The sequence below is a fragment of the Corvus brachyrhynchos genome, unplaced genomic scaffold, assembly GCF_000691975.1.
Source record: "Corvus brachyrhynchos isolate BGI_N302 unplaced genomic scaffold, ASM69197v1 scaffold229, whole genome shotgun sequence".
Classification (NCBI taxonomy): Eukaryota; Metazoa; Chordata; class Aves; order Passeriformes; family Corvidae; genus Corvus; species Corvus brachyrhynchos.
The window spans coordinates 1,015,652-1,028,273 of NW_008240042.1; the positions used below are offsets into that span (position 1 = coordinate 1,015,652).

The window sequence follows — 12,622 nt, forward strand, 5'->3', positions numbered from 1 at the left end:
CACAGGATACTTTGATTTAATAAATGTTAAGGTTCCAGCAAAATTCTGAATGCATTATTTATTGGTGTCAGATGAAATTACTTGAAATATGGAAACAGCTTTCATCTTAAATTACATTCAGTATGACAATGCTAGATGGAAAATTGGAGAAATGTATCTGCTCACTGTTTTGGTAAGCTTAGTTTATTGGACATATCTTGATATGAAACTTTAGATGTCTTTTGAACTTAGAGAAAATACTGATCTCCTTTCCTGAATTATATGCATTATTAATGTGCTCTGTATAATACAATGGGCTTATGGTAGCTTTGGGAGTTAACTTTTTTCCTGGAGAAATAACAGATTTTTCACTTTCATAGCTGCTTTGTCATTAAATGTAGGTCACAGTTGTGGGTTTGCTTCAGGTAGAAAGTGGGGGAAGAGGAAGGAAAGCAGAGCAGATATTGGAGAAAGAAATCTGGTTGCACTATGCTATTTGCCTTCTGGTAAATCTCTATGAAGCAAGAGATGTGAGCAGGTTTCTGTTGCTTTCTCCAAAGATTTTTGAAGTTGGCAGTCACTGCTGTGGTCAGTATAGACTATATAGAGACTGAGTTGAGTCTGAAATTACGTAGGTCTAGGAGGAAGAGTGACTTCCACAGTACCTTTTTTAGATCAGTAGTATTATCAAATAAGGAATTTCTCTTTAAGGAAGTTGTACAAGATGAACTGCAACTATCACAGTGACTGTGTTCGAATTGCACCCTAATTCATTTACAGAGGGGACTTCTTTTAGAGTAACAAGAGCAGTCACTGCCCCACTGCTTCAACAAGTGCAATGTACCCTCAGTTTTGACCTCCAAAATATACAGAAAACATGTGATCACAAGAGATAAAGTTTTGTATTGGGAAGGTTTTTTAAAACAGAAACTGTTAAGTTTAATTGGAAGTTGGTCACATTCACTGAAAATTTGGTATTATCAAGGTAGAGCAAAATCTGTGCATTTTTACCATACATTGATTTTCTGAAGGATGCTTTTTTTATGTGAACTTCATGTAAAAACGGTTCTGACAGCTTATCAATTGTCATGCAGCAATATTTGTGTTGCTTAAACATGATAATTCAATGAATTCAGTTTTCTTCAGCTGTAGAGGCCTGAAAATCCCCCCGATGGGCAACTAGGTTTGAGAACTATTGGAAGAAGGGATTTGTTTTAGTTAAACCTTCTTCTCCAATAGAGATGTGCTTTTTCTCAATATAAAACTTTTTTACGTGGTATCACTTTTCTTGTACAAACACTATTGAAAAAGGCCTTGTGTTTTATCCTATGCTTAGTCCTAATATTTTGTTACTTGTTTACTGTTTTACAGAGATTTTGAAGGTTATTGCAGTCCTGATCCGTAATTCCCCACAGTGTCCAGAAACTCTGGAGATTCGGCGAGCCTTCCTCTCGGATATGATTAAACTTTTTAATAACAGCAGAGAAAACAGGAGGTAAGATGGCTTGCTCTATGCTCAAGTGTACAAAACAAGTTACAAGGTCTCCTAGTAAATTAAACTCATGAGGCAGATACAGCTTCATTGCTGTTTCAGCAAATTCTGTACTCCAGCAAAGTCTTCAGTATGAAAAATTTAGGGAAGCTTGCATGTAGCAATTTTTTTAAGCGTGTTGAATTCTTGATTCTAAGATATATTTTAATACATGATTTAACAGCACGTGTGTATTTTGTAGGAGTTTGTTGCAGTGCTCTGTCTGGCAGGAGTGGATGCTTTCCCTTTGTTGTTTTAATCCAAAGACTTCTGAGGAGCAGAAGATAACTGAGATGGTGTACACCATATTTCGGATTTTGCTGTACCATGCAATAAAATATGAGTGGGGTGGCTGGCGTGTGTGGGTGGACACACTGTCAATCACACATTCAAAGGTGAGTGTTTGAAATAGTTGGGAAATTTTGTTATGTTCTGTAATTAGATTTAGAACCTTTAAGTACTGCATCATACAGTGATACTGTATCATACAGATAACCTTGAAGTGAAGGTCAGTAATTAAATGAAAGCCCTGTGTTTTTACCTGTTACTGTCCATAACTTTGAAATATATGACAATTAAATGTTAATTTTGTTGTTTTAACACAAATATTTTTTGTTGTTGTTGCTCAAATTCGTTTATTCTGATACCGAAAATGAGATCAATCAAATTTCAGGAGCATTTCTGAAAAATTTTGGTGCTAGTTTTGCTTTTTAGTAGCAGCAGGAACACAAGGTGGCGCACCATAGCTATTGATAAACAAAAATACCTTTTAGTAACATCAAAAGGCTGTAAAACAAATGAGTAAAAAGCAAAGAAATCCAAGTTAGGGCAGATGCTTCAGCTGTTAAACTGTCATGGAATATGGGGTGAGAGTGCAAATCCTTGCAGTATGAATGAGACTATTACCCTTCGTTATTGTTCTGTCTGAATTTTGTTGTTGTTACAACCAGAGTTACATCATAAAAGTTATTAGTGGTTCTCTGAACAAGGCACAGTAGTACAAAAGGTATTTTATACTGCCTTATTCTGAGCAAAAGAGTGAGGCCAATGTGGGCCTCAGAATTATTCTGGTTATCAGAATGTTTACTTAAAATGAATTAAATTATAAATTACCTGTTTCTAAATGTGTGCAACTTGGCAGTGGGAAAAGGACACCTGTGAATCCTAAAGATCACTTTATGATACTAAGGAATTTTTGGCATTTGTGAGGTCTTTGATTTTGCATGATTCTTTTTCCTCAAAAAAGGTCAGTCTCTGCAGACATCAAGAACCCTGTTATTTTGCAGCTCTATTTATTGCATTCAGAGGTCGATGGTGGATTCTTGGGCTATGGGGAGACAATTGTAGAAATCTATGTAATAAGAGTGGGTGAAATAACTTTATTAAACAGTCACTTAGCTAAGTGGAATTCCGGTGCAAAGTGCCCAGGGCCACATTTTAACCCTGAGAGAGATCACATTTTAGGTGTTGGACCATTCTTAATATTGTTTTTTGTTGGCTCTGCAGTCTTCAAAAACCAGTTTCCTCCTTTTCCCCAAGATGCACAGGGCAGGGGTGGATTGTACAATGGCAAGCTGTGGCCAGAGTTAAGATCCCTAATGTACTTTTATATAAAACTGACATAATTTACCATTTGTGTGATTGCTGGGAATTACTGGGACCTGTCCCTGGGGAAAGATGGAGAGGTGAATGAAGGAAGACCACCTTTCTAGCTCTTACAGAGAGCTTTGGTGTCTCGAATTTAGAAATTAACTAGCACATTATCTTATAATCTGTAGTTCTGCTCTTAGAGTCTTTTTGTAAGATAACGTAATGTTGGAAATCTCATTTAAACAGCATCTATGTCGAAAAGGATTTTTGGTCATTTTCTTCAGTGACTTAATGTGGTTAATCAATGATCTAGAGTTCCTAGAGAAAAAACCCAAGATTTTATTGGGATGCCATGGCCAAATATCAAGAACAAAACCCCACAGTTTTACAAAAGACCAAAAGAATCCATAGATATAGATAATGTGGGTTTGGTTTATTTATTTGTATTTTAAAGGCTGTATGCTTTTGTGCAATTCCGTAATGAAGGAGAAGATGACCTACTTCATTCTGTGTGTCTCATTTTTGGTTCCTGGCGTGCTGCTGTAGGGAGGTGTCCTTGGTTGTAGGAGTAACTCCCTGTAGGTTTTCCCCAAGTCTAGCTTTGTTGACTTTCTGGTCAATATATAAGATCTGTTTATTCTTTCAGCCTACTTCAGAGGAAGTTGAATGATGGCAAGGTTGGAAGTGTGTGAATGTGGGCAAAGTGTGGTGGTGGAATACTGAAGGACTCATAAAGGAGTTCAGTTTGTTTGGACATCAGTACTAATACTAGTTCCAGAAGCCTAAATGAGAATGTTTGAACAGAAAAAGCAGCCAGAAACTAACTTGACAGTATTGATATGAGTGATGATGCCATTACCAAGATTTTAAAATATCACCTTTATTATGTGCTTTCCATTTGAACTTTTTTTGTAAATAATACATACATTTCATGCAACTAGCCATATAAGACTAGATGATATTTCAGAGCTGCCTGTTAATTACATAAATTAGGATAAATCACAAAAAAGCTCTTGAAAATGTCCTTATAAATAGATAATTATAATGAATTTTTAATCCTGTTGATTTTACTTAACTTTAAATAGTCTTGTATCCTGTTATACCACTATTGAGATTCATAGAGATTCACACATAACCTGGTGTAGGCATAATTCAGTGGGCAAATTGTTCGATGCTAAGTGCATCTCAGATGTTTTTGATTTCTAGCATGCTTTCAAAGTAATGTGGGAATTATGGAAACAAAAATATTTCCTTAACATTGCTAAGAGAATAACCAATTTGGGTTTTTCCTGTTTCATCTCTAATTGTATTGGGTTACTGCTTATTTTTCCTTTTTACAACCCTCTGCGCTGTTGGTGCCACTAATTTATAACACCATTCTATGATAAAGAACTAGTACATAAAGGACCAGTGTTACAGAATTGGATAGGTTTTGCAGAGCTACACATCAAGATACATGCAGCTGCTATAAAAAGCCAAAGAAACTCAATTGCAATTTTATTGTCCAGTTTGATAGATTTCCTGCCACCTTTGTAGCAGGGAAGCTGTTTGTCACTGTAACCCTCTCCTCCAACAGCTGCACAGCGTTTTATAAGCAGCAGTGGCTTTTCCAGCATAATTGCACTGCATTGGCTTCCTTGCACTCAGAATTTAGAAAGTGTGTAGGTGTGTGCAACCTTTTTAAAGCCCAATTTCTTAGTATTACTCATGTACTTTGTTAATTTCCGTATTACTTTTTGATGCTTTCCAGATATTAAACCGTTGTATACAAAGGTGTTTAATCTGTTGCTTCTAGTTCAGTGAAAATATTAATGGAAAAATTAAATCACAGCTCCAGTTTGTTCTGACTGGCAAATGTTGGATTTGTGAAAGCATCTAAGAACGTCTGTTTTTTAAACATTTCAACCATGCTAACTGGGCCTTAGATTTTATCTGTCTAGTCCTGTTACTTTTTACAAAGGACCAATGATTTGGGGGTTAATAATAGGAAAAAAGTGAAGAATGGTGGACAGCTTTCCTTTTAACCTTTCAGCTTCCCCAAGTTTTAAAAGAATATAATTATTTATACCGTATAATACACTCCTAAATGATCTGAATGTTTTAAACTACTGGGAAGACTAACATCTGCTTATTTCAGGCCCTTAAACATATGTTACTACTTAAAAGTTGATTCATGTTACCTTTCTGCTAAAGAAAATAAATTCAGGTAAATAATGATTTTTGTTTTTAGTAGCTCAAGAAATTTTCAGTGAGTTAAGACTCAGAGATGTTAATATGTGTAAGCTACAGTTCTGTGGCTGTTTAAGTGGAAAAATTTTATTCACTGATCCGAATGAGAAGTATAATCTTAAAATGTTAGTAGTAGGACCTTAGAGGACAGTGTATTTCTAACTAATTGTCAGTTTTCAGTCTAAAGAAGTACAGTTGTTATAAACACTGTGAGTGCTAAGTAAATTTGTATATTCTTTCATGCCCTGCTTGTTTAATTTAAAAGCGGGGAAAAAGCCACCAGAGCATTTATGTGTGCCATGTTTGCCAGGTTTTCGTCACTGTCTGATGAGGGAAAACTGGCAAAAGCTGCAAAGATTAGGTGGTGGAGGAGTTAATATATGGTGGCAATTAAAAAACTAATTTGCAGAGAACGTGGCTCAGTTTTGGGAGTAAGTAGTATTTTAAGTAGTTTTAGGAGGTAAGAGGCTGTTGGAATCTGAAGGCCAAATCCCACTGGCATTCAGGAGTTCCTTAGGACAGTTCTGTCGGTTTTTTATCCCTGTCATGAAGGCAGGAGGGTCTCCCACAGCAGAGATGTTCAACTCCAAGGAATTTTGAAGGCTTCAGGTATTCTTCAGTCCTCTGAAAAGTGTGTCTGCATTGCCCTCAGGGGAAGCAGATGTACCTGGCCCAGAGGGTCATTGTACCACTGCAGGTTTTTGGTTTTCACTTATGCCATGCCCAACATGTCAGTGAAGCAAAGCTGGGAGCAGGCTTGAAATTGTTAAATATTATGTTCATTCTTAGGGTGTAAATAGTTATTTTTCATAAATATTACTTACGCTGCATAGAAATGTTTCTCAGAGTGTCACCTGAGTTATGGAGAGCAGAAGGAGCTTGGAGACTGGAATGTGCAGCTTCCTTTAGAGCTGTGCACCCTCCAAGATATGTTGTGATGATGCAGTCCGTCACCTTTATGAGGTGTTTCCTTGTTACAGGTTCTTTTGTAGTAGGTATGTGGGAAGGCTTTTCTAAGCAATGCCTCCAGGGAGAAGAAAGTATTTTCATTGTTCTGCAGGCAGAGATGGGTACCAGTGATGGGCTCTTACAGCATGTGTGGTTAATGGGGAGCTCCTCCATCTCATGATTCACTTGGTTTGAGGGAGTGCAGTGTCATGAATAAAGCTGCAGGATGCTAGAATTTGAGTAATCCCAACTGAAAGAAATGGGGATAGAATAGAAAGGAGCAAGGTAAACTGAGAATTTACAAAGCAGGCAAAAAGCTTTATAAAACTGCAGAGAAGCCTTAAAAGAAGATTGTAAAAGACATTTGCTGCTAGGGGTCAGAGCTCTCAAAAAGAAGAATTCCAGAAACATTTGCAGTAGAGAGAACTGGTGCATAAAGAGGCAAGTAGCTCTGAAATAGCCTTCCTAAGTAAAGAAGACTTGAGGGGAGAGAGGATACTCATCTGAATGACTCGGTATAAAAATCATTGGAAGATGGGACCTGTGTCTACAGCCTCAAGAATTGTTAGTGGTTTTCTTTGCTGTTGCTGCAATTTGAAACAATCCTCCTCCTTACTTGCAGCTACCTCTGTTCATATTGTGGGGCCTGAATTAGGTCTCTAGGCCATTATTTGAAATGATGGATATGGAGTCTTTGCTGCAGGGCTGCCAACAATATAGGGAGATACTGGAAGAGGATGGCAGAAGTGAGCAGTGTGTAAGACCTGTCGCTAGGCATTGCAACAATGGGGTGATCAATGCTGAGTTTACTTACAGAATATTTTTGTTAATAGCTAAATATCAAATGTGTACAATGTAGGATTTAACAGTCCCTTGAACTGTAGGAATGGAGGCAGGGATTGAGATAGTGAGAAAATACATACCTTGAGACGATAATGTGTGGGCTCACGTCTTGCAATTTAAAGTCATTAAAAGCAGTAATTTCTTAAGTGAAAATGAGCTAATACATGTTTGATATGCAGTTTGAATTTACTCTTGTATGATAATGTAACAGTAAGCTATAACTTGACTTGATTTGAAAATAAAACGCTGCTAACATACATAAAATTCTCCCTCAGAGAAGCAAAGAATTATAAGAATTCATAAGAATTATGAATTATAATGACTTGTACTTGCTTTCTTATTCTAGAAATTGTTTTCTCAAGATGAGTGAAAAAAAAAGCCAGAACTATTCACTATTTCACTACTTAGGTGAAAATGCAAGATACAGGAACATGAAACCATCTTGGCACAGTGGTTTCCCCCCACCTTGTACATCACTGAACATGCTTGCAGTGGAAGTTTAGACTCCTAGAAACCTCTCATATGTAGTGTCCTGCAAAGTATATTTTAACTTGTTTTCCTTAGCTTTCTTCTGTGAACCACTCAGAAACAGCCCAGAGATTCCTCAGGTCAGTGGGTTACAGACTGTAACTCAGTGTGTGGTGTACACAGTAACTTTGTATCTTTTACTTTGCTGAGTGGACAATTGGTTTTGATATCTCTGATAGTGGTGTCTCCTGTCTAAACAGGCCTGTTTGTGTTTGGAGATTGGATTACACTTTTGAACAGTTAGTGTTAGTAGAGGAGAAGTGGAAAAAGCAGGTCACTAAAATCCTTGTTAAGATTTAAAATGCTGTGATGCTTTTTGGAATTATGAGGAGTTTATTAATTTATTATGAAGAGTTTATTTAAACCAGCACAGGAGCTGGTTTGCACTGAGCACAGTCTAGAAGGAAATAGCAATATATATAATTGTCTGTCTGGCAAGATATTCCCTTCCTCTCTCTACTCTATGAAATTGCCCACCTGAAAATGGAAAAAAGGCCAAAATCTTAACGAATAGTTAAAATATTTTCTCTCTATGTTCTTTAATGCAAATGTCAATCATCTTACCCTTTCTCATTGCCGTATGCTAATTTTTCTCCTTGGCAATTAGTAAATGTGGAATGTCAAATTAAGTTAAAATTAATGGCAGAGGCAAATGTTGCAGTTATTAGCTCACCAGTGTCTTCAACTGGTAGTGCATAGAGATGCATTCCAAACATTGCAGACAGCTATGGATTAACCATCAAATGATGGTGAAGATTAATGATTGGCCTTTTAGCTCACTAATTTAGAACAATTTCTGGTAATTAATTTTGTATTATCAGCTTTACAGTTGCAAATGCCTTAAGGAAAATAAAAAACTACGTATGTGCATTTAAGGTTCTTCAAGGTAGCAGTTGTCTTGTAAATTGTTGCGTGCTTGCAGATCCTAATGTTTAATCTTTAATACCTTTATATACTCAGTGCACTTGCTTTTAGTAATCATAATTTCCACTTCATTTTGCATTTTTGTTGATACTGATTTTGTTGACCTTAGGTGTTTTGTATGTATTGTTTGGCTTTGTGAACTTGTGTGCTTCATAAATGCCATGTCATGCAATAGAAATGTGGGGGAAGACTTGTCCAGCGCCTCCATTGTTGTACTACTATTTCTTGGTTTCCTGTCAAACCAAGTTACAGATTGATATAGTGATCAGAAGTGTTTATACAGCCTTGTTGAAAAGTTGGATTTTACAAAACAGAATTTCTTAAATTTGTATCATTTTGTTATATAGGAAATCCCCAATCAAAATGGATGTTGTCTCTCTAATTCTCTGCCTTGCTATTTTAGAGTTTGATTTAAAGGATATTATTTTAATACATTGTAACATGAGTTCTTGTTGATGTTTACAGTAAAAGTAGAAATTGCTATCCTTGTTAAGTGAATTTTGCGTTTTATTGGGGAGTGATGTTTTCCTTTAGTTCTGTACTGTCTAATTTTCTTTACCAGTGTTTCTCTCCTTACAGTTTCTTGCATTGTTCTGAAATCTGTGTATATTGTCATCAGATTTTGCTTGGATTTATTTGCCCATAAGTTTACATTACCCATCTGTGAAGACAAGTTGTCAGTATTGACCTTCTTGCTGGTCTTTGTTTCTTTTTCTTTTTAGTAGCAATTAAAAATCCTGCAATGCAGAGTTTCATTTTCAGTATTGCTCTAATGGCCTCCAAAGCATTGTCTGTTCCAGGTTTCAGATGAAATTGATTGTGAAATGGTATTGCATCCCTATACCCTACACTGTGTTTTTAAATGTTGACCACAGCTGGCTGGAAATGCAGAGGTGAAAGGCAGCCTTGGCTACGGTGACCATGAGATGGTGGAGTTCAGGATTCTGAGGGGAGGGAGGAGAGTAAAAGCAAGCTCACGATCCTGACTTACGGAGAACAGAATTTGACTTATTTTCTAGCAGGGTTGATTTAAGGCTGTGAATCAGATGATAAATTTGGCTGGTAAGGAAAAATCTGAAGCTGCAATAGGTTTTTGTAAGGAGGATGGGCTTGGTAGCACACTAGAAAAAAGCGTTATAGCAAAAGTGTAGGTCTCAGGTTGTACCAACTGAGATACAACTGACTGCCCATTTCTCCAAAAGTAGTTGCCAGCCCTATAGACTGTGTTCATGGAGTAGAAAGGGAAAGGCATAAACTTGGCAGCTTTTACTCCTGCATGTGAGTTTAATGAGATTTACACTAGAACGATGTGTGAAAATATGGATATTCACACTGTTAAATATTGTGCGGCAGTGTGCTTTCTGGGAAGTTTGTAGAAGTTTTGCTGAAATCAACCAATGACATTTTTATTTGTTAAATGTCTCTTTAGTGCTTGCTGGAACAAAGCTTTTTAGTAGTTTTGGAAATGGAGGAAGCAACAGGGAGAGAGGTAAGAGGGAAAGCTAGCTGGAGATGAGTTCAAGGTGTGAAGATTCCTTCTTCAGAAAAGTAATGATTAGACCTAAAGTAGCAGCTTTGCCTAATCATGTTTTGGAAAACAAGTGAAAAGTGGGCATCTTATTAGCATGATCTATTTTGTGTTGCCTTTGACATTCTGATTGTGGTACAATTCAGGAAGGAAGTATTTCTAAAGTAATAATATCCCCCACATGCTCTTTTTAGCAAAACCCTAGAATCAAAAAATTTATAGATCCATTGTGGCAGATGGATGAACTTTCAATCATTTGTAATCATTCACACTTCTTTTTTTTTGTACATAACTGAATGAAAACTAGTACATGAAGACTTTGGTTTTTTTTAAACAAGAGGAGTGAGATATCCCAGTTCTATTTCTAGAGACTAAAGTTTCAATTAAATCAACTTTAATGAATAATATGCTTCAGGTTGTGTTAAAATAGTGCATTGCTCCTTCTTCAGAACTTTAATATACTTGATTGATAGGAGAAAATGGTATATTAAAAAGCTGATATTGACATCAGAACCTACCAAAAACACTTTTTATGTGCTTTCTTTGCTTATCTCTGATTTGTTAACTATCATGTGTGGTATCTTTTTAATCTGAAAAATTATTTCATTGTCTTCTCTGTGCCATCTTAAGGGAAAATATTCCTATTGACTAATCATCACTTTGAATAGCATGTACACGGAATTTTTAGATGGAATCCAAATGAATGAGCTGAGTATGTAAGAGAATAAGGAAATGTGTGTTTGTATATTTAGTGGAACGCAGTACTCTGCTTTGCCTGTGGAAAATGTTTATGATACAGAAATGATTTATTTAAAAAACCCCTCAGGTGGGGCTTATGTCGGGAAAATTTTGAGAACTGAGTTTACAGATAAATAAACACTTGTGTTATGGAAGATAAATCTAAATCCTAAATGGAAAGGTATGGATAAAATAAATTGAATAACAGTGTAATAAAAATTTAAGTTGGTCTAGTGGTATTTTGTTTTTTTGTAACACACCTATTTATTTGGGCAAATGCCTTTTATCAGCGTGTATGTAAAGAATTTTTCTATCTGTAACCTTTTTTTATATACCTAGAAACAACAATAATTTTTTCAACTAAGGAGTAGAGAAGTCTTTTCACTTTAATTAGTTTGTGTAGATGTTCTCAGGCTGAGATGGGGTGAATAGCACTCACCAGAGGAAATGTCCCCTGGAGAACTTTAGGTGTCATTTGGGAATCCACACGATTTTGGCTTTGTTAGGTGCTCCTCTCTGCTCTGATTTTGTGAGATTGTACTTTTTACTGTAAAATTTCCAAGAGTTTATTTATCTTTGTGGATTTTTGAGCATACTCAAAATGATGTGAAAGCTCTGCTACTTGTCACAGCATCCCCCTTCACAAAAAAATTGAGGTTTTCAAATCTAATTAATTCTAATCTAATCTAATAATCTGATTCTGTGGATGTTGTGCTTAGGATGTCCTTTGGATCAGTCTAGTTGGGGTTTTTTGCCACCGGATTTACTTTTTAAAATTTCTTTTAGCCAGGAATAACAGGCACACATAAGAAAAAACCTGTTCTCAGTTGAAATGATCTCCAGTGTGCAGGTTTTTTTAATGAAAAGGACAGTATCCAATATAAATTTGTGATTTGAACATTGACTTGGGTTTTGTTTTTCTTTTTTTTTTTTTTTCCCAGAGAAAACAGGCATTAATATATAATTTCTAATGTCCTTTGAACTCTGTTCTTTTAGGTAACTTTTGAAATGCACAAAGAGAGTCTTTCTCAAATGTACAAGGAGTACCAAGGGAAAGGAGGTGAAGGGAGTGGAGTACATTCTTTGACTCCAATTAGAACAATCTCTGGGATTAGCAAAGAAACTGAAACCAAGGGAAAGCAACAATCTTTGGAGTTAAAAGAAGATGCTCCTGCTCCTTCCTGCGTTACTGATGGAGATACAGAGTGCAGAACTGAAAAAAAAGAGACAGAAAACTCATCAGATGGTGGCCAACAAACTCATTCAGGGTCTAATCATAAGGAGCAATCAGAGGGGGAGGATAGGGATACTACGCAGGATTTAAAAGCAGTGTCTTGTGTGGAGTTTTCTCCAGAACCAGAAACAGTGAAGCCCAGTGTCTCAGAAATCAGTAGTGGAATAGCTGAAGCAATTGAAGATTCTAGCAAAGCTGATGAGCTTGTGGAAGAAACAGTTGCTGTCGCTGCTGCTTCTTTAGCCATGCAAACTCCTGTGGAACGAGAAACTCGCACAAGTCCAGAAAAACTGGAAAAATCAGCCGTAGAGGTGGAAGATGAAGATGACTTTGTTGATTTGAAGGATGAAAGTAGTTTGCCTTTACCTTCAGAAGAATTTGCAGAAAGGAACAAGGAATGTGGCTCTAATGAAAGCAAAGTGACAAAGCAGGAAGAAACAACAGAGAAGCAACCTGAATCTGTGCGTTTGAAATCTGAGGATACTGAAGGTGTGGATAAGAAGAAACAAGAACTGACTTTGCCAGAGACAGTGAGTTCTGCCATTTCAGC

General features: G+C 36.6%; 1 protein-coding gene across 1 annotated transcript in view; it reads left to right on the top strand.

The window, feature by feature from the left end:
• LRBA (LPS responsive beige-like anchor protein) overlaps nt 1–12,622 on the top strand; it is a 373,544-nt gene that overhangs the window by 60,702 nt on the left and 300,220 nt on the right. The window contains exons 20-22 of the mRNA XM_017744109.1: nt 1,351–1,474; nt 1,713–1,905; nt 11,835–12,619. Coding sequence (XP_017599598.1) covers nt 1,351–1,474; nt 1,713–1,905; nt 11,835–12,619 — 1,102 coding nt within the window. The remainder of the gene's footprint in view (nt 1–1,350; nt 1,475–1,712; nt 1,906–11,834; nt 12,620–12,622) is intronic.